We start from the raw sequence: 27,472 nt of genomic DNA, 5'->3' as shown, positions 1-27,472 counted from the left end.
TCTTTGAAAACAGGCAGTGCTATGCACTGATTAAAAAATTATGCAGCCATGTTTGCTAATTTGTGCCTGAAATTAGACATACATTGATATATCTTTCTGTTTCACTGTTCAGTTTTGCAGATTAATAATTATTCAGTTTTGCCTACCACTATTATTGAAAATCTAGGCAAGCAAATCATCAGTGTTAATTATAAATTATAAATTAGTACTGTAGTAGGAATTGTACCAAAGCTGTCATGTGTCTGTATTAAAAATGATTACTGTAACCAGCTAAACTAAAGAAATATCTTTTTTGCCAAGTGCATGGGTACTAATGCTCTTGATTTTATCTTGAGCAAGATATCATATTATTACATTCCACTCCTTATTCAGCACCGTCATTCAGTGGGTCAAACTATGCCAGGGCTTTGGCTGTTATTACTTTATCCAACTTGAACATCCAATAGCAGGATGTGAACTGAGTATGCGCTGGGTTGCCTTTGAATGGAAGGCAAGCAGCTTAACCAATGAGCTAACATCTGCACATTTACATTAGTTTGAAAGTGCAGCCTGGTTATGGTAGCACAGATAAGGCAGGGAAGCAGATGATGATTTTCTGCAATAAGTACTTGTAGTCTTTTATACAGTTCTCTATGATTTTATTTGTGCATTTAGAAATGGTGTATTTGTTTTATGAGAGCCACTTCTTCTTCTATTAAGTGACACTTGTGTTGAAGTGGTAGGAACTGTTTCTTAACAGCTTCAGATTAGTAAGCGGGTTTCATTTCTTGCCATGCCGCTGTCTATATTGAGTTTGCATTCTCTATTTGTATCTACGTGGGTTTTCTGCTAGTATTGCAGTTTCTTCCTACCTTTAATTATGATTTAAGTGTCATTAAATGTGAGTTTCTGCAAAAATGTGTTATGAAAAGTATTGCCCTTTCATCTAGGGTTTGTTTCTGCTTTGCACTCAGTTTCTGCTAAGGTACATTTTGGCTTGTTACAACCCTAGAACAGAGAAAGAAGGTCTTGTAAATCTAATCAATACTGACATTTAATAGTATTGTTAAATATTTAAGTATTTCAGAATATATAATTTCTAATTGTTTTGATATTTTTTATGCACGTTATGTGAAAAGCTATTTAAGTACATTTAATCCAAATGAAATGTATAACCTCTGTTATGTGCCACAAGGTAAAACAACAAACCACATTGCTTTGTACGTTAGTAAGCGTGGAACCATTTGATACTAAGATTTTTTAGTAGAAAGAAATGTTTAAAAAGGTAATTAAGTTTCTGTTGATATATAGTTCTGAACCTTTGATTCAACACACTAGTCACAAGCTTTCCACTCAAACAAGTAATTGTAAGTTCAGGACCGGCCTCAAATTAGAACTTCTTTAGAAGTAAATGCTCTAAATAAGTAATGTAGGAACTAAAGAGCAAAATACAAAATTATTTTGAGTAACTCTGCTCAATTATTCAAGCTGTCATAATTCTATGTTGCAATAAAACTTACCATATGATATTTACAGCCAGTCTAACAGAGTCTGTTAAAAACATACTGTAAGCCATTATAGGTTCTGAATTGAAGAGGATTAGGAAATTGACAAGAGTGCCAAGGTTTTGTAGGACAGAACAGGTCAATAGTGTCATGTTTTCTTTTGTACATAACACACTGTTTTAAAACCACTTGATTCTCTGCAGGAACGTGGGGAGCCACAGCCTATCCTGGTAGATACTGTAGATTAGATAGATAGATAGATAGATAGATAGATAGATAGATAGATAGATAGATAGATAGATAGATAGATAGATAGATAGATAGATAGATAGATAGATAGATAGATAGATAGATAGATACTTTATTAATCCCAAGGGGAAATTCACAAATAGTATGGTATTTATATGGTAATAAATGGTAGCGCTCAGTACTAGCCTGAGACAAGGCACTAGTTCAGCACAAGGCTCAGTTTGAAATCACAAGTTAATCTAACCTTGTGGTGCCTTGGGTTCCTACAGTCTTGGGCTCCTTCCACTTGCCCTTGACATAGTCATAACCGAGATGAACCAGGACAATGAGGACGCAAGCAAGTTATGGTGCAGAATGCATAGTGCTTTTTATTACAAACAAACAAAGTGTCTAAATAAATGCAGTAAAATGTCTAAAACTACAAATAAAACCACAGTCAGAATAAATGTCCTTCAATATGTTTCCAGTGATCCACTCCATTGTCCACCTTGCTCACCCACACAGGTCTACTCAGCAGTCAACCTTCCAACTCGCATCTCAGCCACCTCAGCTGATAAACCACTGAGACCATGTGAGTCCAGTTCCCTCATCCTGCTACCTACATAGGTCTAGCAGGACCCCTATAGACTGTGATCACTCCTGCTTACAGCTGCTTAGCAAGATTGATCTGCCAGAGGCACCATTCCTCTCACACCCTGTGGTGTGCCCCCTTCTGCTCTACCTCCACACCATGGCACTGGTGCGACCACCTGATCCTGCTTTTCCATACTTACCACTCTTCTAGCCCTCTAGTTTCTTTTAGTTTCTACATTATTTTCTGTTCTGACCTACTCAATTTGTTTATACCCTGCGAGTGCATCTGAATGATCTATGGATCTTAAACAAATAATGAGCAGTTAGCCAATGTCCTCATTAAGTTCTCTGTGGCAACACAACTTTTCTCCCACACACCTACATTCACAAGGTCTGCGCTGCACTGTTTTACTAATACCCATGCACCTGATTTGACACACCAGTAGACCACATTAGTGCTGGTTCACTGCTTGTATATTACCTGTTATTATAATATTACTGACCCATGTCACTGATTGCAGCTATTAAATGATCAGAGATATAAACACATCAAACCCTTGGACATATTCCTTATTGAGTTCATATGGTCATGGACATATTCTTAGGTAGTATGATTTATTAGATGATAATTATAACATTACAGGGAGAATGTGCAATCATTTTTCTTAAAACCTTTCTGACCACTACAGAATTTGTTGAGGTCTGTGATGTCTAGATAGCACCGTTATGCATATATAGAAAAGAAAATATGGGTAGCTAAGTACAAGCAGGTACTGTAGTTCACTGTGGATACTGTAGACTAAATTTGTACATGCATTATCTAGCATACTGAGATTATTTGGCTTACATTTGTGCTACTAGTGATAGTGACATAATCACGTTGTGGCAATAAAATGAACACAATTTACACAATGACAGAGTGTTCAGTACCTCTGTGTTTAGTTTGCCACTCCTATTCTCCCTTTTTCCTTTTTGCAGTATTAAATGCCTGATGGCTTTTGCCTTTTCATTTTGAAATATTCCTTGATGAGTCCTTGCCCTCTTGTTGCCACTTCACTTCCAATGTCTTTTTTTGGTGGGGTTGGTGGGTCACACCAAACTAACCAAACAAAGACCTTGACACCTTTTCCATCCCCCACATTGCATGGCAATTCTCTGCTGGCACCACAGAAGTCACTTGTTCTTACGAGGAATGTTCAATAATTTATCTACCTGAGTATGAAAAAAGTAGCTGGGCATGTTCTGACATACTGTATCTCAAGTTTGCTCATGCACAGTTGTGGCTCAGTGCAAGTCTAACATTCCAAGAGACAGGATGTCAGGAGAGTCCTCATGTGAATCAAATACGGTTCTTCATGACAATGTACCGGTTTAGATGTCATGTCAAACACAGACTGACATCCGAGAATGTGGGTTCCAGCAGCTGAACCATCCACCCTACAGTCCTGACCTGGCTCCCTCAGATTATTTCCTGTTCTGGGTTTTGAAAAAATCTCTCTGTGGACAGCCGTTTTCAAGTGATGAAGACTTCAAGGCAGCTGTGACTTCCTGGTCTGAAGGTCAAACAGATTTTTTTTCAAAAGGGTTAAAGTCACTGTAGGAAAACTGGATGAAGTGTATGGAGCTATCAGGGGACTATATTGAAAAATAAAACAAAAATTTTTTGAAAACTTTTTTTTCCTACTGAGGTAGATAAATTATATTGAACCCCCCTTGTAAGGTTGTGAAGCGCACAGGCGTATGCCATCTCAATTAAAGCGAAATTGGCTTTAATTGACAACCCATAAAATGGCAGTGTCTTTGGAGATGTGGAAGAAGTAGCCGGATTAAAACCCATGTCAGCTCCATACATACAAAATCCAGGTGCACGATTTGAGCCCAGGATGCTGGATCTAAGACGCAGCAAAACTGCATGCTGCACCAACAATGCGTGTTTTGTTTTATGCAGTTCATTAATATTATTCATTTACTTATAACTCAGGCTTTTAGCCAAAGTGACCGTTATATTTGTACAGCTGGAGTCCTGGAAAGGAGACAACCAGCTGAAATGTCATATAGTGAGTTAGTGAGTGATGTTCAATGAACTGGCAACTTTTTAATTTTTAGTGTGGTTCCTTACACTGCTTGCTGCAAGTAAATCTCATTGAATAAGCTAGGTCAGCTCCTTTGGAGTACAAGTTAGTGCTGAAGCCTTGGGAACTTGTATAGATTACTGTATATTACCTCTATATTTCCAAAGTACCTAAGGGTTTGGGTGGTCAGCTCTAATTTCTAAACACTAATTACTCATTGCAGTTATAAACAAAGATATTCAAGACATTAGCATGTCAGTCCTGTTTTATATCCAAAGTTAATTTGTGCACCTTTAACTTTCTTTATAACTGTGATAATTGTATTTATTCTTTGCTCAATACTAATCCCTAATGTGCTGCATTTATAGTATATAACAAATGTATAATATAAATGTCCTTATTTCAGTCTTTGTAGACTACTGTGAAGGATTTTAATGTCTTGTACTTCAGAATTTCTAAATGTAATATTTTAATACCTCCACTGTAATTACAGCATATAGGGATGACACCACATTTCCTCTTTTACAGTATAACTTGGGAAGATGATCTGCACCTTGCTAAAACCGCATCAGAACATTAACCGATCACTCTATAATATAATCAGCCTTTCAGTATTTTCTGTGTTTGCATCTATACAGCTTTACATTACATGAAGTGAACCATCCACATTTGATGCTGACATTTACCACTTGCAAAAAACATTCCTGGTGCTCAGATGTGTCATTTTCTTTGTCCATTGCTGAACAAAAGTGACAAATTTTATTTTCACCTAAGAGCTGCTTGATTTATAGCATTACTGTGAGAGATTTTCAAAAAGATGAAAGTGTCACTGTTCTCCTTCCTGTTGCTGGCCTTGCATTTTTTGCTTTAAATATAAAAATATGAATACCTATAAGTATGTACTATAGGCTTTGGTGTCTCATTGATCTGCCATTCATTTTTTTTAAATATTCATGGACTTCAGAGCTTTAAACTGATTTCCATAATGCCCAGACAAGTATGCCTCTATAGCATTAAGCATATTAACCTTGCTGTTGGCTGTTATTCTCAGATTAAGCAATGTTACTCTCATAAACATTATCATCATGGAACAGTACAATTGTTTCACTAAAAATAGAACGCAAAGTAAAAAAAAGAATAATGTACTTCATTATTTTTTCATTTTGAAAAAAGCTCTTACTTTTTGACTAATATTTTGCTCCTTAAAAAGCATTTTATTTATTAATTTCACTTTTAAAAGACTTTTCTTAGTGAAGGTTACATTGACAATGCTCTGAGTTGGTCATCCCAGGTCATTCCACTTTTTTGAAATTCTTAGAAATTCCCAGATGGTCCAAGGCCAGTCAACAGATACAATCCATCTGGTCATCTCCCTTTTTAAAAATGTACTCAAAATGTAATCTCAGTGAATTTGACCTTGGTGTGGTTGTTAGTGCCAGATGAGCTGGTTTAAGTTTTTTGGTAATTTCTAATCTCCTGGGATTTTCAAGCATGACAATCTCTAGAGTTTACTCAGAATAGTGTGAAAAAAAAAACACCGGTGAATGACAGTTCTGTTGATGAAAATGTCCTTTTGAGAGTGAGGAGTGTTGATGAGTAAGGAGCATGGGCAAGCTGATTCAAGGTGACAGAAAGGCTACAGTTCCTGAGCCACTGCTATGTGCCATTAGATTTGCTGTATATTTGGATAGAGAGCAATGTTTACATACTGGGTGTTGAATGGAGACCATTCAATGTACGTATTTCACTCCACCAAGAGTGCATCTTGTGTCCAGCCATGTTCATGATTTATATTGCATCCGAGGCGTGCATGTTATCTAGTTTGGAAAACTAAGCTCTGCTGTCAGCAAGTGATGCTCTCCTCTTGGTTTCATCAGACTGTGATCTTTGGTTCACATTGGAATTGTTAGCAGTTGCATGTGACACATCTGGGATGAGAAGCAGTATTTAACAGTTCTGAGGAAAAGGTACTCTGAAGGAAAAGAATGGAATCTACTGTGCCTGTGCAATACTTTTCCATTCTCATTTTTTGAAGAAAGCTGTTGGAATATACACTCTTCCTTTTTCCTCTTTTTCCACTGTCTTTGGTGGCCATACATCCTTCTGTTTATATATCACGATTAACCAAAAATGTAAGTAAAAACATTAAACAAGATGTTCATACAGAGAAAACATGCTTTATTGTTCAAAAATGACTTATAACACCCAACCTAACAGTTTCTGTATTGCAATTCAAACACTACTAGTAAGCAGTAGCAGTCCTGCATTTGTCACACTTTGGTCAGCCTTTACATGTTACTCTTACCTTTTACTTTAAGTTTAGGTAGCAAATATGGTTTAATTTTTTGGTAGTTGTGGCCTACAAAATCACATACAGAAGTTTACTTTATTATTTAATGAATGTTCCTTGAGAAGGTAACATTGGATGCCAATATTTTCACACAAGGTCATGCAGAAGTGTCCTTTTTATAGTTTGAGAACCTAATCTCAAAAAGACTTTTGCATAACCTTGACTGGAGTCATTCTCGACAGCAAGATGATCTTTGACTCTCGCCTCTCCAACTGTCTCTGTATCAACCCCAAAATGTACTGTATTAATTTTCTCTCCTGGATCAAACTGCCTGAAACCAGTTTTTCTTTATTCATTACAAAACACATTCTTCAGTTTTCACCTTCTTTCACTACTATTATACCTACAGGAGCTGCATTTTTTCTACTTTTGGTTTCAAAGTGAATCACTGTAATAAAAAAAGAAAATAATTCTTGACTGCAGTCCAGTGATTTTGGAAACAAAGACCACTATACTACTTAAAGTGACATGATGTTAAGGCAAGTATAAGCCTTGAAAAATTAAAGTGTCAGAATGGTACACTGAACATCTTTTATTTCCAAAATGACATGTAGCCCAGCAAGCACAGGGCACAAAAGAGGAACAATCCCCTGGACAGGGCACCAGTTCATTGCAGGGGAACACACTCACACACTCACATACCCATCCATCCATCCATTTTCCAACCCGCTGAATCCGAACACAGGGTCACGGGGGTCTGCTGGAGCCAATCCCAGCCAACACAGGGCACAAGGCAGGAAACAATCCCGGGCAGGGTGCCAACCCACCGCAGGACACACACAAACACACCCACACACCAAGCACACACTAGGGCCAATTTAGAATCGCCAATCCACCTAACCTGCATGTCTTTGGACTGTGGGAGGAAACTGGAGCGCCCGGAGGAAACCCACGCAGACACGGGGAGAACATGCAAACTCCACGCAGGGAGGACCCGGGAAGCGAACCCAGGTCCCCAGGTCTCCCAACTGCGAGGCAGCAGCACTACCTACTGCGCATACCCACTAGGGCAAATTCAGAATTGCCAATCCACATGACCTGCATGTCTTTGGACTGTGGGAGGAAACCAGAGCGCTTGGAAGAAAGTAAGGCAGACTTATGGATAACATGCAAACTCAATGCAAACCCAGGACTCTTATTGTGAGGCAGCAGAACTACCACTATGCCACCATGCTACCTCCAAAACAATAATAATATTAAATAGTAAATTCTAGCTATCAAATCAGTGTAAACTGACAGAACATAAAGCATTCCTGAATTTCATGTTTGTGTCAATCAGAGCTCAAAATAGCTACAAATGTTTATTCATACCACTGGTGAAAAAAAAACTGCCTGATTTCTCCAAGATATTCTTTGCGTGCTGGTGGTATCATCGCAGTGACAGATTAAACAGATATGCAGCATGCATATTCTTGGTTCCAAACTGAAAATGGTAAGGGGGTATCTAAAAAAAGGTAAGGAATAGCATGATAAAGTCACAAAAATCCAACAAGTAACACTTTTGGTGTGGAGGACTTGACATGATATTTCAGGGGGCTTAGCCCAGCCATATTGTCTCTTAGGGCTGGGCCTGAGCACGCAATTAGTGCTATCAACCAATCTGAAGTTACACATATACATTTACTTTTAATCAGGTTTTATCGTGGGTGACGCTGTGTTGCAGAGTGAGGTTCTGTCACACAATGCCTTGAGTTCAGGTTTGATTGCTAGACTGGTCAGGGACTGTATGGAGTTTTCATGTTTTTCCTATGTGTACATAGACTGAGTATGCATGTTGTTTTATGGCTGGATATTAGAATTGTGAAATTGGGCACTCTCAATTGCCAAAAGACATTTATTTTTCCGTGTTGTTAAATTACATCCACCAAGTTTAGACTCACAGGATATTCCTCAGGATTCACACGTTGCTTATTAAGTGAATGATCTTAGTTGTTGTTATAACAGATGTGCTTGCATGCACTGTATGCATGGTAAAACTTATAACTCTATTTTTGTTATGATTGCAACTAACTGAGTGCAATTAAAAAATTGAAAAAGAGTATTTCAAAAATACAGCAGTGTTTCATAAAAATACACTTTCAAAGTTTGAATATGGGTAGATGACATATAGACAGCACCAGCAAATTGCAAAAATAATAATGAATCTATGTGTGAAGTGATCTTAATGCTAGAGGTTGGGAGCATGCACAGTGCGTTGCCGTACCCACCACATGACGAACCACCCGGATTACTGCTAGCAAAGTAAATAATGCAAAGAAAAATAAAAGTGTTTTACAAATAAATTGCAATTTGCTTAAACTTATTGCAGGAGGAAGTAACAAATGACATCACAGCATATTACCTCTTGATTATTGTATTTTTTTGAATAATACTGGAAGTCTTGAACTGTTAGATTATCATGAGAAAAGGAAGTTCTGTTACAGATAGTAAAATTGTAGGCATTATGTTGACAGGTACAAGAATTATATACAATTTAACAACATTAAAGAATTGTTACATTTTCAGACTTGCAAAACTGTGTATTTGCTGATATTTTTGGTATGTAAACTGTGAGAAATTAAAATTAAATAACAATTAAAACTAGAAAAACATTGGACTGTAGTTGCTGATCTCATTATCAGAGTGTGTCAGACTTCTTCTTTCGGCTGCTCCCAACTAAAAAATTGTGGTTATGTCAAATTAGATGACTATGTGACAACTTCCCAGCACAGTGTCATAATCTGGGGAGTCCCAAAAACACTTTCCAAAGTTTCCCACTATAGGGGGTCAAAAAACCCTGACTAGAAATCAAAAAGGGGTCGAGAAAGATCTTTATAAAATAAAAGGATATTTTCCAAAGGCTATGCAGGCACAAGATCCTAAGAGCAAAAAAGAATTGCCTGAAAGGCAAGGTAAAACACAGTAAACAAAGTTCCAATACAGAATCCAAAAATCATAGACTAAATACAGAGCAGAGGTTCAAAAATCTAAATTTCATCAATATGAACTTCAAAAAACGCTGTCAAAAAACAGAGCACGGGGTCAAAAATCTGGGAAATCAATAAACAATAGCACCAAATACAGTAACTCACCACTCCCTACTCCATTCGAAATGAACCACCAGGAACTATGGTATGCTCTCCCTTAAATAGGATGGAGGGCTGCTACTGGCAATGATTGGCAGGAGGCTCCGCCCCTTGGGGAGGCACCCACAAAACACAAGGGTTATAGCCTAGGCCATGCCCCTTTTCCTACACACAACATAAAGAAATGTTGTTCACGAGTGAGGGAAGAATGGAGCGTGAGATCGACAGGCGGATTGGTGCGGCATCCGCAGTGATGCGGGCTCTGCATCGGTCTGTCGTGGTGAAAAAGGAGCTGAGTCGCAAGGCAAAGCTCTCAATTTACCAGTCAATCTATGTTCCTACCCTCACCTATGGTCATGAGCTATGGGTAGTGACCGAAAGAACGAGATCGTGAATACAAGTGGCTGAAATGAGTTTCCTCTGCAGGCTGTCTGGGCTCTTAAAGATAGGGTGAGAAGCTCAGTCATCCGTGCAGGGCTCAGAGTAGAGCCACTGCTCCTCTGCATCGAGAGGAGTCAGATGAGGTGGCTTGAGCATCTGATCAGGATGCCTCCTGGACGCCTCCCTGGTGAGGTGTTCCGGGCACGTCTAACCGGGAGGAGGCCCCGGGGAAGACCCAGGACATGCTGGAGGGACTATGTCTCTCAGCTGGCCTGGGAACGCCTTGGGATTCTCCCGAAAGAGCTAGAAGAAGTGGCCGGGGAGAGGGAAGTCTGGGCATTTCTGCTCAAGCTGCTACCCCTGCGACCAGACCTCGGATAAGCAGAAGAGGATGGATGGATGGATGGACATAAAGAAATGTACATTATAAATAAAATAAACCTTAATACAATTAAATGGCATAAAAGTAAACAAAACAACAAGAATCACAGCTTAGAACACCAAGCAGGGGAAAATGATGGCTAAAACATGACACACAGTTTCATATTTCCCAAGTATTACCAGCTCGCCCCTTTTTCAGGGCTAAAACACTCATGTTTCTTATTCCAGCTAGCTGCATTATATGCATTATACTTTTGGGATAGCGCTCATTAGCTGACCCCACATTGACACACAATCCTGCCCTTACAATTTAAAACCAAATCAGACCTCACACACTTAGTTGAGCTGAAATGTTAGCTATGCCAGGCTACACAAATGGCGGTCATGGGAGTGTGATCTGACAAACTAAGATTATGTGAATGAGGTCTGTGATGGAAAATCATTAGAAAAGTCATGTAATGTGATATGGCCCTAAGAAGCAATTATAAAAGGGTGAATGCAGCCTTTTAATTAGCAATTAATGGCTGGGAATCTTGACATGAAGCACAAAAATGTTGCTTGAACAATAATTGCTTCTGCACCAATAATTGGCTCTAATTAAAAACACTCTGTTGTAACAAAAATGTGTACCAACCTTGACCCTTCAGAACCAAACTTGAGGACATCTAGTTGTAAGCATTCATGTAAGCAAGAGTGTTAAGTTAATTAGCAGCTCCAAATTTGCCAGGCTAAAACTACTGTATGTTTGTGCGTGTGAGAAGACTGAGTCTAGCCAGCAGACCACAGACTTCATCCACTGAAGTGTTAGCACACTTGGGACAACTGAGAAAGAGAGAATGGGGCCATCCAGGGCTGGTCAGAGAGACTACAAGGCCTGCAGTTTGATATATAATAACATTTGGTCCTAAAATGTGAAAATCAAGGCCATGTTGTTCTGTTATGGCCTGTACCTGCTTGTCCCTGTGATATAGTTTGTCACTCATAAATTTTGTAGGTGGTATAAAACACTAAGTGCCAGCTAAATACACTTGTCAATAGTCATGTTGCTTCATTTTGTTGCAGGGTGTTCGTGTTACATTCATTCATGTTTGTCCTACTTCAATAAATTAATTTTTTTCTTCAGATCAAAACAATTACTTTTTCATAAGGGTGAAATATTTTGATAACGATAAAATGAAAAGCTAATGACAAGCATCACAAAGCAAAGTAGTACTACTGGGAGACAGACATTGCCACAATGTTATCATAAACCATTTGCATAATATTGTATACAGCATCTGGTTTAAATGGTATACTTCCTTATCTTACCTAATTTAGGAGTAGAAAGTGAACAATGTAGCTTGAGTTACAATTCAAATGTAATAGTGAGCGAAATGTTTAGCAATAGAACTTCACTGCCATCTGTTGGAATACTTCAGCATTTACAGGTCTGATAAAAGTTTTTTTTTCTACATTGTCTAAAACACTCACAGAAAGCAAACATATCTTTTTAAAATGTATTTACTTTCACTAGTTAGATGTGCTAGTTTATTCATTATTATTTTTGCTCCACTTATCCTGATGATGGAGGTAACTTGACGAGCTGGGCAGACCATGCCACCTTGTCTTCAGCAAAGTTTCTCCAAATCTTTCTGAGGAATTTCCAAATGCATCCAGGCTAGCTGACAGTTATAATCCATCCACTGTGTCTTCAGCCTTCCACTGGGTCTTTTTCCAGTGGACAATGCCATACACAACTTCTGTTTGATGCCTTCTAACTATATACCCAAATCACCTCAGCTGGCTCTTCTCAATCTGGCTTTACTCTGAGGTCCACCCATATTGCTGAGTTCTTCATGCTGTCAGAGGATGAAGCCACTTCATTTAGTCACTTCCAAGAGTTTATGACTATAGGTGAGAATGCGGATGGAGAAAGATCAGTAAATGTAAAGCTTTTTCTTTGGGACTTTGCTTTTGCTTCTTAATCACAGTCCAGTGCAATGTCAAAAAATTGTACTGATTCATTGTTCAATCTCATGTTCACCTCTTCTTTCATGCTTGAACATGACCCTGATGTACTTGAACTCCTCACCTTGAAGCAGCTGCTCATGCCCCACTTGAAGAGAATAAGAAACTGGACCATAACCTCAGATTTGGAGGGACTGGTTTCCAATCTAGTCACATCACCATCATCTATGAAGTGTTGAGACAGCAATCTGATGAAACCAAGGGGCCAATCTCATTTACAAACAATGTGCAATCCTTAAGTCTCCAAACTAGATTCTCTACAATCCTGGGCTGCACCTTGATATCCTAACAGGAGAGGTGAAGAGGTGAGCCTTTGCTTGAACCCAACACCCCCATTAAAATGGACTTGCCTTAATGGAAAGTACGGAATACAACACAATGCAAATACAGGGACCGAATGGCATGCATTAATAATTCAAAAACCTCAAACACTTGTAGCACTTTTCATAGGATATTATGGGGTTCACAGTCATTAGCATTTTTTCAAATCAACAATTAACATATACATAGGATTGACCAATTACATGAACCCTCAAATATCTGTGCAAAGAGTTTGTCCACTGTTCTACAGCCAAGATGAAATCCATATTATTCCTTCTGTATCTCAGTTTTAGTATCCCTGCATAGGCTTCCATAATGAGGCGGAGTAGTCTAATCCCTTGGTGACTGAAATGCACCTTTTGTCCCTCTTTTCAAAAATATGCTGTTTGCCACTCCTATAGCAGTAACTGTCATTCCTGCATCATTAAATAGGCATGTTACACTAAACACTCCCCCAATATCCATTTTTTTCTGTATTTTCAGTCAAATCTCAGTCAACTTTCACCTACCCCGTCACATTGCGACTATAGAATCTTTTCTTCACCAGAAAAAAACCTCAGCCACAGAGATGGATCCAACCTGCACCAATGTTTCTGACACTGCTATTACTGTTGGAATGTAACCAACAGTTTATAGTGTTCTTTGATATCCCCAGTGTTTCCCACTTTTAATGAGAACACCCTGGAGGTTATGCTTATAAAGCGTAACCTCCTGGAGTTATTAAATGGTTTGCAAGAAACTCTTGAAGGCCTCCCAAAAGTCATTATCAATGGCTAATTCAAGGTCTACTCACACACCCTTTAAGCCTACTGACATCTCTCAAATAAATCTGGAGATTCTCCTACTGCTATTACACCAAAGGTTTCCTTCTTGAACTTTACAGTGTTCCTTACTTCTGTTGTCCACAAGTGGGCTCTATGGTTGCTGCCAACAGCTGTCTGGCTTTACCTCCTTTGCAACTGTCTCCATTATTTAGGTCTTGAACACACTTTATTCCTGTCCTCTCCCAAAATGATGGAATAACTGTTCCGAAGATTCACTTCTCATCTGAGTTTTTCAGATCTGCTTGGCTCAGTAGACAGACAAGCACTTTCCAGAATACAATGTGTATCAGGACTGGCCAAACATTTGTTTTAGTTTGTGTATTTCTGAGATATGAACTGTTTATTATTCCAGACATGTCAGAAAACAAACTGCCATCAACAATAATACCTTTCTTCAATTCTCTGTTGCCTTTATTCAACAGTAAATCTTTCACAATTCACTAAAAATTTTACTTTTTTTCCAGAACTTTTATTTTTGCAAAACTCAGTATCTGTTTTATTTTCATTCTCTGCTTAATATTTTGAAAATCAATAACATCAATATGTTTTTTATAGGATTTCTCATCTCTTTACCTCTTTAATTTCTCTAGCTTCTTTACTCTTTTCAATTAGCTCTTCTAGACCATTTAATGTTTCACACATTCATTTAGCCTTTCTTTCTTGCTTGTTTTTTAAGCTTACTGTCAAAAAAGAAACTTTCTAGTTCATTTTGTTTCATTCCTTTTTCTTGATTTTCTTTGTCTCCCTGTATTGGTAAAGGTGGCATTCCACTCCAGAAGGTAGCATTTCTTACTTATGTTGATAAAAGCTGATCCCATGACCGTATTTTTACTTTTTTGTAAAACAAATGTCTATTTTCTAGTCAATCCCCGAATCTAAAAGTTCATGTATTTGAGCCAACTTGGGTAAACCCTGATGTGGGTGCCTTTTTTGCTTTCTTGTGAGGATGTTGGAAGCACTACTGAGTATTATGGGCATAATGTAGGACAGAAACACAATAGCAGCACCTTATGATGGACTGCTTTACCCACTTTGCTATGAGCAGGTAAACTATATAAACCAAATCATTAAAAATGGTGGAAAATAATTTTAATTCTGTAAAGGCTACCCAAAAAATATCATCACAGAAAAAAATGAACATTTAGAATCTCTTACCAAATCTAATTTTATTTCAATGGTATACCTCGAAAAATGTTGCAAATGAACTGAGTCTATCAAAGAGCCAGCAATGTTACATTATCCACTTGAGAACACTGCTCAATAGCATGGTCCGCCAAGTGTGGAAATGTATGTTACATTAAGCTTACTTGTTATCCAAAACAGAATAGAAATAGTCTTTCTAACAGCATAAAATCTGTAAAAACATAATAACTTGAGGAGATAAAATAAGGCATGCATTTTGTCAGAGCTCATCATCATCCTATTCAACAAGTAATTGAAAAGAGCATGACTGTGTAATTAAGGTTTCTTATAAAAATGCTTATGTAATTTTGTGCTGCCGACTTACTGCCTTTCACAATTTTTTTTTATTTTCCAGCATTTTATTTGCTTTCATATTTCTTCACTAAATGGCATGTGTTGTGACACAAATCTTAGGCATGCCACTTTGTGCTTGTTGTACTTTTCATTCTCACATGTCATACATTTTATGTAACATTACTGCAAAGAAACAGTGAATCTTATTCTAAGGAATAATCATTAGGAAACCTAGAAATGAATTCAGTTAAAGACATTCTTTATACTTAACATGTCTGTATTTTGGTTTTGTCTGCTCTTTACTGTTGTATTTTCTGGTCCATTTCTTTCTCGATTCATTGTTAAAATGATAATGTAATATAACATAATCAAATGCACTGAATCTGGTTCATGTTCATGGGGTGTCAAAGCGTGTCCTAACAACCTTGGACACATGGCAGAAATCAATACTGGGGTCCAGTCTATTGAAGGGTCCACTCATACACACACTCACCCTGCCAAACGAGAGTCAAGTTTTAAACTTACAGTCAAGTCTTTGTCATGAAGACTTTAGTGTCAAGCAAATTCCACACGGAAAATAACAAGGCACAAGATTCAAGTTTAGTTTTATGGATGCAGGAAGCAACAGCACTAACTGTCATACCAACATAAATGGTAAAAAAAAAAATATTAAATTAACATAATGCTGCTGCAACAAGTTGGAAAGCACTGAATGCTTGTGAGAACAACTATTCAGAACCAGTTAGTCAAACCCTAAAGCGGATGTACATAAACAAAATTAACCATTTGAACAATTCCTGGACATGTTGAAAAATTTTAGATAGATAGATAGAGTCACACCATTTAACAAAGTCTTTGATTAGGTTCCTATACTACTCTTCCTGCCCACTCCTGATGCAGCCAGTGATAGCAGGGTTCGATGCTTTCCTGATATCGCTATATGTCACCACCAAGGGTGGTGTATGTGAGTCAGATAGCAGGTCAACCTCAAAACACCTTCAGACCTCTTCCTGCGATACTAATATGATAAACTAGCTGACACCCACCGTAGCATATGCCGGTGTAAGAATAGGAACAGAAAACGGTGCGAAAGGAATTCAGAAATCAAGAAGAAATCAATCCTTCTTGAAAGACGCAGTTGTGAATAGACGTTGCCATGTATTGATAGTACTCCTGACTTGTTGTGATAACTTGACTTGCGTTGGAAAGTACAACAGGAAGAATGTCTCCAAATCTGTCCCAATGTGATGCAACAAAATCTACTGCCCTATGTCGTAGTGAGAGTGCATTGCCTTTGTCAACCATTTGTGTCAAGAAATAACCCACTGATAGGAACAGGCAGTTGCCGGTTCCCGGAATAGAGATGACGTTGTACAAAAACCCGTCAACAGAGAAGATACTGTCTTTCATTTTATAACAAAGGCTTAGGAAACAACCATCGCAGTATAACAAAAATTCGAAGGAGTGAAACCAATAACAAGGAGCGAAACCAATGCCAATGGTTGACAGAGTACCTTCCTGTAGCAGGCTACGGAAAAGACTCCCAGGCACAGACATGGCTGAAGTGAAAGGTCACGCAGTCAGGCTAGATATAGGGCAGTGACGTGACACCAATGGGGTCATGAGAGAGGAGCGGGGAACGCAGTAGTCCGAAGGAGGAATAGGAATCAAGAAAAGTGGCGAGGGGGTGTATGGGAGGCCTCAGACAGCGTGGAGAAGAGTTTAGAAGAGCAGGAATAGGAATCGAGAAATGCCGTGTTGGCTACGTGTGGGTGGGACCGGTTTTGAAGAGGAGCCACAGGCAGCGTGGGGAAGGGTTTTGAAGAGGACGAATAGCAATCGAGAAATGCCGTGTCGGTTGCGTGTGGGCGGGACCACCTTTGAACAGGAAGCAGAATGAACCAGAAGAGAAAAATATATAAGAGATAATATAACTTACACAATCTCAGCAAAATAACTGTGAGAAACAGACAAGGTGAAAATTACAATTAAATGGGTCATATAAAAAAAAAACCTATACAAACATAAATGGCAACTACCAAATTCGTTAACACACCTCCCTCCCCCACATCCCCACAAATACAGAATGTAAAAAAACCCTTTGCCCCAGACAAAACTCAAAATCCAGCCAGTTTCCAGACACTTATAATAATAATAATAATTCATTACCTTTATAACTTATGATAACATTAGTCCATTTTCCTTGTTCTCTTTTCCCCAGACTCTCCAAATGCACTACTCCAGAGAAGCAAGGATCGCTCTTAGCTCATCCACTTTAATTTTCCTGACTGTCCAATCCATTTCTTCTTTAGAGTGGGTCGGTTGGCAAAGTCTTTGAGGAGGCCAACTCCGTAAACATGCAAGGCAATCCTTTCTCTGGCCTTGGATAGTCAACATTTGCTGTTTTTTTTGGTCTCGTTTATCAGTATGTGTTGAAAACCTTTTCTCTTTTGTTTTTTCCTCCACTTCTTGCCTTTTGCTGCCTTTTCGAAATGTATCCTGGTGTCCTTTCACCATGACAACCCTTGGAAACCTCAGCAACAGACTATGCCCCTCTAAAGGTCTTCTTTACGACTGTCTGCCTGATTTCCCCCTAAAATCCAAACACCAACCATATTAAGGGTGCATAGGCAGCAACAGGGTTGACAATGAGGATGTCTAAGAGACAAAAGCAAATCAGATTACATTTTTGTGGCAGTGCTATATCCAACCTTACAATAGCTCCAGCTGCAACCCCAAAATTGGAAAGTCATTCCAAGTTATAGGAGTATCCAATACCAAAGTCTATTGCATTCAAATGTAGCTTCTATATTCAGGTAAACTGAGTAAGGCATATGTGACATTCCAATAGTTTTAGGTTTAGCCATTGACTTTTAGATCACTCTTTGTCAACCCCTTCCTTCGTACTTTGGGAGCAAAAAGCTCTAAACAACAGACAGTAGTTAAAATTCCTAAGTCTTGAACACAAAACACTGTGAGTTACATGAAGAAGTACTCACCATAGCGCAATGTTGTATGTGGCAGCAGTTTTAATGGCACAAAAAAGAATAGTCTAACAGGCAGGGATCAATAACAAGAATGAGGAGTAGGTATTCAAAAACAAACAGTGAAAGCAAACTCATAGTTGAAAAAACTCATTTCAATCTAGAATCCTTTACAGATCTGCGTTTAGTGCTTGCTCATGAAAGTAGTTATTTTTCAGGGCATCTTTCCTTCATGTTTGCTCAAACAAAATGTTGGGGTGCCAACTGGGCCACCCAGTTCACTCGAAAAAGGACTGGACCAAAAATAACAGGTGCTCGATTGCACTAAGACTAACAAAAGGTATAACTATCTGTTGGCTAAGGCAAAGTCTGGGTGAGAAATGGTCAAGTTTTAGGGTTGGTGCTCCGTTCTGTGGGTTGCTCATCTCCCATTTCAGATGCTTCCTTCTGTGAGTGCCCTGTGGAGCAGAAGGGCCAGGGTCAGTTGCTCTCTTTTGGTGTCTTCCCAAAGCTGCAGGTGGAAAAAGAGAGAAGGAGGTTAGCAATTACACCCCCTAGAATCCCAGGGTGGTAATGCTTACCTTTGAAGAGCCTGCAAGGTGACCCTCTGAAGAGCCTTTTGCAAGAGTCTAACTAGAACAAAAAACAATGTCTGTATTCTGTATACTGCACTTCATTAAATAATTTCTGTCTTTCTCTTTGTTTACAGCTTGTTTATTTTTGGTCTTCTTAAATATATTTTGCACTTTATACAATGTTCCTGTTTAAATTTCAAATGTTTTACATTATATTTCAATGTCATAATTTAAACTATTTTAAAAGCAAAATTTGATTCATAATTTAGCCATCTTCATAAAGCTCTGAATAGAAGCTGCTGTTCAAAAATGACACAATAATGACTCTTTGATCTGTTTTTCAGGTATCTTGCACTTGTGCATCCTTTTCGTCTGACAAGCCTCAGAACGAGGTCAAAGACCATAAGAGTTAATCTGTGTCTTTGGGCCTTCTCTTTCATCCTAGTTCTACCTGTGTGGGTCTACTCTAAAGTCATTAAATTCAAAGATGGCTTTGAAAGTTGTGCATTTGATTTAGCTTCACCTTATGAGGTTCTTTGGTAAGTTGCACAGACAATAATTTAATAGCTGAAGAGCAATAAATTGTTAACCTACTATGCTTTGTTTCTTAAAAATACGTTTTCACTAACCCTAAGCCTAAATTCAAGTGCTGACGTAACAAATTAATTGCTGACTTTTTTTCTGCACAGTAACTCATTGATTATATTTGATGTGGAGAATGAGTCTGTTGATGCTGTTAATGGATTCACTGGTTGTGCAATTAGCAACACCAGACAGGATGCCAAACGATGACAGAGCCCACTGACACACACACACACACACAGGGCTAGTTTAGGAATGCCAACTAAATTAACAGGAACCCTTTTAGGGATGTAGAAGGACAACCACATGGACACAAAGAAGAAATGCAAGTCCCAAAGAAAAGTGAATGTACACAGAAATAAAATCCAGGAGCCATGAAGCAGCAGTGTTAACCAATATGCCACCTTGATACCCAATGAAAATGTAGCTGTAGGAAAATAAAATGATGTGTGTTCTTATATTTATTAAACTGTGTCAAATTATTTTCTCTGTATGTGTACAAGATATAACAGTTATAGTATGGCCGCATTTATATTCATCTGCAAGGGAAAAATACGGCCTAGGGGAATTAGACCATATCTGTGTCTCATATTCCTATTTTATAAATAGGAAAAACAACACTAGAACTGATTTGATACATGAAGACATGAAAGTAATGTCCAAAAAGTGCAGACCAAAGATGGATAGAGCATTACTAAGTACATTTCTTCCATTTCTCAAAAAAAAAAAATTGTGAATTTCAAGCATTGATTAAATACTGTAGATACTTAGAAATACAAGAAGGGAGACGGAACAAGAGAGTGGAAAGACAGCACAGGGACAGCCAGTGAATTTAGGATAATACATCATGGAGATCCTTCAGATTTGTTGTTTTATTCATGTTTCTTGTGGCCCATAACAGCAGGTGCAGGGGAAATGAAAGCAGAAGCAGATGGAAAAAAAAAATGTGCTCTGTCCTTCACTCTGGGACTTTCTGTCATAAATGTGTTCACAAGTGCTTTCAGCTGAACTTTTATTTCCCTTAAAAATTAAATTGCAATACCACAGAGATGTGAAAAATTACAGCAGACCAAAAACCAAAACATCTTGAATGAATTTGGTTGACCATTCAATTTATGACAAGTTTAATTGGAAAGTGTAGATTTTAGGGTCATGTCTTGTTAAAAAAGAAGTAAAATGGAAGTTGCTTTGAACCAATCATCAGAACTGACAGACACAGGCAGACAGTACGCTGGACTTGGTCAAGCCATGTTCTGGAATACCTAAAAGTAACTTTGAAAACTGAAAGTGAATGTTTCAGCCCCAATAGAACAGCTGCTTCTACGCTACCTAAGGAGAAAGCAAAAATAGTTCAATAATAACATATAATACAATACAATTTATTTTTGTATAGCCCAAAATCACACAAGAAGGTCCGCAATGGGCTTTAACAGGCTCTGCCTTTTGACAGCCCCCTAGCCTTGACTCTCTAAGAAGACAAGGAAAAACTCCCAAAAAAACCCTTGCAGGGAAAAAATGGAAGAAACCTTGGAAAAGGCAGTTCAAAGAGAGACCCCTTTCCAGGTAGGCTGGACAAGCACTGGATGTCAAAGAGAATGGGGACAATACAATACAATTCGCAGAACAACACACAAGTAATCCTCAATACTGTATAAAAGTAAAATAAAAATATTACAAGTACAGAGCAGAATTTAACAGTAGATAATATTACATAATTAGATAGATAGATAGATAGATAGATAGATAGATAGATAGATAGATAGATAGATAGATAGATAGATAGATAGATAGATAGATAGATAGATAGATAGATAGATAGATAGATAGATAGATAGTGTGAAGACTGGCTCGGACACAGACAGGCAGACACGTTCATGTCACCCAACACACGTTTATTATACATTATATTTACAAGTAAGTTGTGCACAATCCAGTGCCAAAGCACCATTCACCCTTTCACAAGTCCTGGCCACAACACAATGCCTTTCTCTTTGGTCCGCCTCCAACCCGCTTTGTCTTCTTCCTCCTGACTCTCACCTTGACTGGAGGGAGGCGGCCCTCTTTATGTGCCCCGGATGGACTCCAGGTGCATCGTTAGGGCCTCCGTAGCCACACGTGGCGGAAGCTCCCAAGGTGTTGCCGGAAGTCCACCGGGTGCCCTCAAGTCTCTTCCCCCCCAGTACCTCCTGGTGTGGCGGAAGTACTGAGGGCCAACACTCCCAAGGCATTGGGACGCCCCCTGGCGGTGACCACGGGCCCCTAAAGGGCTGAGCTTCCAAGCTCCGTACCCGTGGTCCCCAAAACCACCAGGGAGGACGCCCCCTCGTGTCCTGGAGGAGGCACAAGCCCTCCTCCACTCCTCCTAGGCGTCCCGGCCAGGCATGGACGCCCGCCGGACACCACAGTAGATAGATAGATAGATAGATAGATAGATAGATAGATAGATAGATAGATAGATAGATAGATAGATAGATAGATAGATAGATAGATACTTTATTAATCCACAAGGGGAAATTCACATTTTTCACATTGATTTGATAGTATGAACATCCTGAAAAGTAAATAGAAATTTTACAAAGCAGTGTTTCTTCTGCTGAGTCTTCCCTAGGTTGCAGAGTTATAAAGGTGGGTTGGCAATTAGGAAGAGGTAGGAATCTAAGAAACTTTGCCAACAAACACAAACAGCCTTGTTCAGAGAGCACCATTCTACAGTAAACACCACCCCAAACAGCTTCACAAGTACACAGCTGTAGTACAATTGCATTATTTAGAAGCGGGGCACAGGCAGGATTAGTGACTCTAATAAAAACACGTAGTGAACCAGAAATGACAATATACCTGGCTTTAAGCCAAAATGTCTGCCAACCAATGTAAAGATGAACATTTAAGAAAGTGTCAGTGAGAAAAATGGCCATCTATGAAATGCACTAGCTATCCTTGAGAATGTGTTTAGCCTTATCATTTATTTCATATGCTTTTTTCACTCTGGTGAAAATATGCAGTCATACAAATCATTGTGGCTATGCTTAGGATGTTAAATGTGTCACAGTGGCTTGGAGCCACCTTTGATTGTAACATTACGCTTCCTGCAATGATTTCAGCATCTTTTACCTTTTGCATTGTCACTATCACATTGTGTCTCTCAAAATCAGCAGTGTTTTAGGTGATATTCTTCTAAATGTTTATATCCAGCCATGTACCCAGTTTTTGAAGTTTTCAATTCAAAGAAGCAGGGATTCCTGACAGTACTGAGTGCAAGGCAGGAAGAGGGATTAGAAAGACTCTTAGACCATTGCAAGACACAAAACACACTCATTGGCCAATCAACCTATCATCACACACATCTTTCTCCAGAAGGCATCTGATTTAAAAGTGGATGCAAATTTTATAAGAATTTCAAGTAAGAGGAAAACACATCCATCTTCTGTCACTAATTCTCAGCATTATGTTAGTGCCTACCAAAAAAACATTTTTATAAAATAAATTAATCAAGTGTCATACCCATACAGTAGATAATGCTACTTAGTAGCTTCCTCATAAGTTACTTGATCAACAGATACCCTCACGAGTAGGCTGTGGACTGTGCCAGGCAATCACTAGGTCCAGTCTTACACACAAAGAACCAATCTGATATTGCCAATTAACACGTACATTGGAGATGTGAGAGGTTAAAACCAAAGAGAAGCCCACCTGGACCATGGGAAAGCTTGCAGATTTCACACAAGACTAGGATCTGAATCCAGGACTCTTGTGCTTTGAGGCAATAGCACTGTATACTAAACAGTAACATGTGAAACACATTTCCAAAATAGTAAATTTGTACTTCTTTTTACAATAAACAAGTAATTAATGGCAAAACTGCTTTATTTTATTTGCTGCAGCCCAAAACTCAGAACAGAGTTAAACATGTCCAAGGATGGATAAACAAATTAATCATCTCTCCGTATTTAAACCAAAAAGACATCCATCTGTCCAGCATCCATGCCTTGCCCAGGTGTAATGTTGTCTGGCATCCACAATAGGGAAGGCCAGTTCGATGAACAAGGCCAAGTAGCCTGCCTAAGTTAATAAACTGTGTGGTGTATGTCAGTGCGTCCAGCCATCATATCGTCCAGAGTAAACCTAGAATGTCCGATGAAGAAAGGCAACAAGATGTGCAAAGAAAGAGGGATGTAAGGCATATCCAATGAAGAGGTTCATAAATGCACAATGCAATCAAAACAGACAGACTTCTGTACCATTAAGGTTTCACTATGCTAGTATTTTATATTATAATGCAAACTTAATTCTTGTTTGCTGTAAGAAAAGACGTTCAAGCATGGAATCTGTAAACCTATAGAATATACTTTAAAGCATATAGTCTGCTACGTCCAGCTCCTGTTTATTATGTAGTCACTTGCTTTTTGACATAAGTCCACCCCAAATTTATTTTCATCGGTCAATTAGTGGCATTCATATGTAGATTCAACAGGACCTAGAAAGAAGACTGCATTCAGCCAAAAGTATGGCAACAACATGCTAGGATGGTCACTTTCCTTTCCACTCTTCAGGATGGAGCTCAAAAATAAACATATAAAATTATTACAGACATAAAGGTTCAAGCAAGAACATGGAGAACTTCATTCAGAACTGGATGACTGGTACTTGCCATTGGACTCAATCTACACTATGGTGTTCAGTGAACAGAAGAAACAGCGTGAAAATACAGCATGTTCATATCTCTCTGAACAAGAAGAAAGGTGGGAGTCAGCTTCAGTGCTCATCAGATGACAAGCACTGATGAGAAAAATCCACGCAGAACACAGGAAGGATATGCAAGCTCCACAGTGATTACGAGATGCAGAATTCAAAGTAAGGATGTTGGAGTCAACAGGGTCACCATGCCTCTGTTTTTTTTTTTTCTGAACCTGGGAAATGCTTATGGCTATATGCAAGTTGCTACTGAATTTGTTATGTTGAAATCAAAAACATTTGAAGGAATGTAATCCTCTAATGTTAATTTAACTTGTTTTTGTTTTTGCAGGTATACATTGTACTTGACCATTACTTCTTTCTTTTTTCCACTTCCTCTTATTCTGCTCTGTTACATCTCCATACTTTGCTATACCTGGAAGATTTATAAACAGAACAAGAAAGCTCAAAGGTGAGAAAATATGTAAGCTACAATATCCCTTTTATGTAAAATACAATAACTATGAATTAGCAGAGGTTATAAATACTTATTTTACATATTACTGTATACTGTACAACAATATGGAATCTTGAAATCTTTAACATAAGTTAATGGCATGGAATGGAAATTGTTCTTGAATTCCCTTAAACATCTCCTAAAAGTTGCTATGAGCTTCTTACTTATAAGTAGATAATAAATATAAGACAGCTAGCTACTTTAGAGGCACTTGCTCCCTGCAATTCTTAACTGGCTAATATTGTAGCGAGTAGCTCGCCATCCTCACTTGGACGACTTGCTTTAGCCACACTAAGTGATCAAGTGGCAGGCTCACCCTTTATTTAGGCTCCCCTGCAGCTGGTACTAAGTATGAAATGCCAATTCATACTGCTGCTGTCTCAGCACTGATGTCATCATCAGCTGTTGCAAGCTTTGCCATAATACACATCAGCTTTGCCATAATACAAATGAATGAATAGGATAGTTGTATAATTGTTAGCCATTATCAAGGTAGCATCTGATAGTGCTACCTGTGGCAGAAGATTTAGCAATATGGATGTTCCTTTAAATCTTACTGAGGACTAAATAACCATTGAGGTGCTCTGTGGTACCTCGATGGTTGTAAGATTCTAAGAGAAAGGTATGACTTTCAACCTCTGCAAGTTTTATAGAATTAGACAAACGTTCTAATGTAGCTTATAAACTTTGTAGGCTGTGTACATGTCCAGTCCAGTCTGGTGCTACTGTGGCTGTAGGTTTTCATTCTTACCCTTTTATTAATTAGTGACCTGTTTTTGCTGCTAATTAATTTGTTTGCCTTAATTTTAATTGACTTGCCGTTTAAGATTCAGACCCCTTCATTATTTCTTTTTTCCTTAATTAGCAGCCAAACAATAATGAGATACAAAATGAGCCAATACATGACCAGCAACCTGTGTCCATCTCTCTAAGGTGAAGGTCTCAGTAATATTGATCTGCACAGGTTTACCAAACATTTTGATGATGTTCTTAGACAAAAGCAGATCAACAGTCATTCTTCTGTGGCAGAATGAGAGGACCAACAAGCCCCATAATTAAATAACGGGTTTAATTAACAATAGCAATGGCCTTCTAATTAAGAAATTGGTTGGAGTGAAATTGGTTTGAGTTTGAAGCCCCAACTTATCTGGTCATCTGTTGGCTCGCTTCACATCTCATTTCTGTTTAGGTGTCAATGAAGGGAAAAAAGGAAGCAGTTCAGAGGACTGCATCTTGAAAAATGAATGAATTAAAATGAAGGGAAAAGATGTTTACCAGCAAAAACTGGTTATTAATTAAGACAAGGGTTAGAATGAAAACCTGCAGCCATAGTAGCGCTCCAGAGACCCGTGCACTAGAGCATCATGCTGCAAAATTCATGCTTACTATGCTCTGCCAACATTATAAAATATTATTATTATTATTCAGCACATCATCCAGATGTATCTTGCATGAACTAACTAATTTCTAATTCTTGTGTTTCAGGTACAGTACAACCATTCCACGTGAGAGAGTAATGCGTTTGACTAAAATGGTCCTGATACTGGTGGGCGTTTTTCTTTTGAGCATAGCACCCTATCATGTGATTCAGCTGGTAAACCTGCAGATGATAAAGCCAACACTTACATACCACGTGTGTTATTACATTTCCATCTGCCTCAGCTATGCTAGCAGCAGTATTAATCCTTTCCTTTACATATTTTTGAGTGGAAATTTCCGCAAAAGACTTACAAATTGCACTAATATACGGAAGAAGAAGAATGAGAGGGAACCTAATAATATTGAAAGTACCCTAAAGTCAAGTTTTTAGAAATTTGATGAACATTAAATCAAGATCTTCAATATGTAAACAAAGGCTAAATACAAAAATAATAAGCTACTTCTCAAAAGATCTCTACAGATATTATATTTGACAAGAAGTATTAAAGGAAATGTCATAAAATTTTCCTTTGTAAAAGATGTTTAAAGGGGTGGAACAAATAAGAACCTGGGGTTCAGCACTCAACCCTGGATGTCTGCATATTCTCTCTGTTTCCACTGGGTATTCATGTTGTCTCTCACATTTCAAACACTTGCCAACTCTGTCAACTCTAAATTGATGTGGTACGAATCACTCATAGGTTAATGTGCATATCTGTCTGTGCTTTATGATTGACTGTTGTCTAATCCACGATTTGCTCCTACCTTAAAACCAAGGCTTTTTGGCGAGACTGTGGTACACTATGGTCCTGTAATGGACTAAACAGGTTGAAATGGAGAAAACATTTTAAAAGCAAAACTTTTACTCATACTATTGAGAATACTTTACAGTTTAATTAATGTGTTAACATTAAATTCATTTTGTTCATATATGTGCCAAATTTCCCCGGGTCTATCTTTATAGAATTTATTTTTGCACTTTTCACAACACCCCCCCCCCCCCAAAATGCAACTTAATGTATACCGTAACATCATAAAATGTTTAAACTATTAAGTTCAAACTGGAAAAAATGGAAACCACAAAAACACTGTATATCTAAAGACATGCATGCTGCCAAGTATAATGCACATTAAAACCCTTAGCAAAGTGCAAGAATAAAACATCAGCTTGCGTGTTTCTATTTCCAAATGTTCATTTACTCAAATCCTAATAAAATACCTTTAAAAATCCATCCATTTTCCCACCCGCTGAATCCAAACACAGGGTAACGGGGGTCTGCTGGAGCCAATCCCAGCCAACACAGGACACAAGGCAGGAACCAATCCCGGGCAGGGTGCCAACCTTTAAAAATCTGTGAGTTATTGTTCATGTATGCAATACAAAAGAGCTATATAACAATCCTCTATCTTGATTTTATGTATTGCCCTACTGCCTTTACATCAAGTGTCACGCTTAAAAATTGTCTGTTAGTAGGAAAACAGGCAGCCTCTTGCCCATGTACAACCAGCTGGGCACCCAAGGAAAATTAAAAATAAAGATC

General features: G+C 38.4%; 1 protein-coding gene across 1 annotated transcript in view; it reads left to right on the top strand.

Annotated features, from left to right (window-relative positions):
• The window catches only part of mchr2a (melanin concentrating hormone receptor 2a), a 93,326-nt gene extending 66,404 nt beyond the window's left edge, over positions 1-26,922 (top strand). The window contains exons 4-6 of the mRNA XM_028796179.2: positions 19,087-19,281; positions 24,348-24,467; positions 25,998-26,922. Of these exons, the coding sequence (XP_028652012.2) occupies positions 19,087-19,281; positions 24,348-24,467; positions 25,998-26,322 (640 nt within the window). The 3' untranslated portion in view covers positions 26,323-26,922. The remainder of the gene's footprint in view (positions 1-19,086; positions 19,282-24,347; positions 24,468-25,997) is intronic.
• The last annotated feature ends 550 nt before the right edge of the window (positions 26,923-27,472 follow it).

Source organism: Erpetoichthys calabaricus, chromosome 3, assembly GCF_900747795.2.
Source record: "Erpetoichthys calabaricus chromosome 3, fErpCal1.3, whole genome shotgun sequence".
Lineage (NCBI taxonomy): Eukaryota > Metazoa > Chordata > Cladistia > Polypteriformes > Polypteridae > Erpetoichthys > Erpetoichthys calabaricus.
Note: the sequence above shows the minus strand (reverse complement) of the source record. Positions and strands in the feature narration are given on the sequence as shown.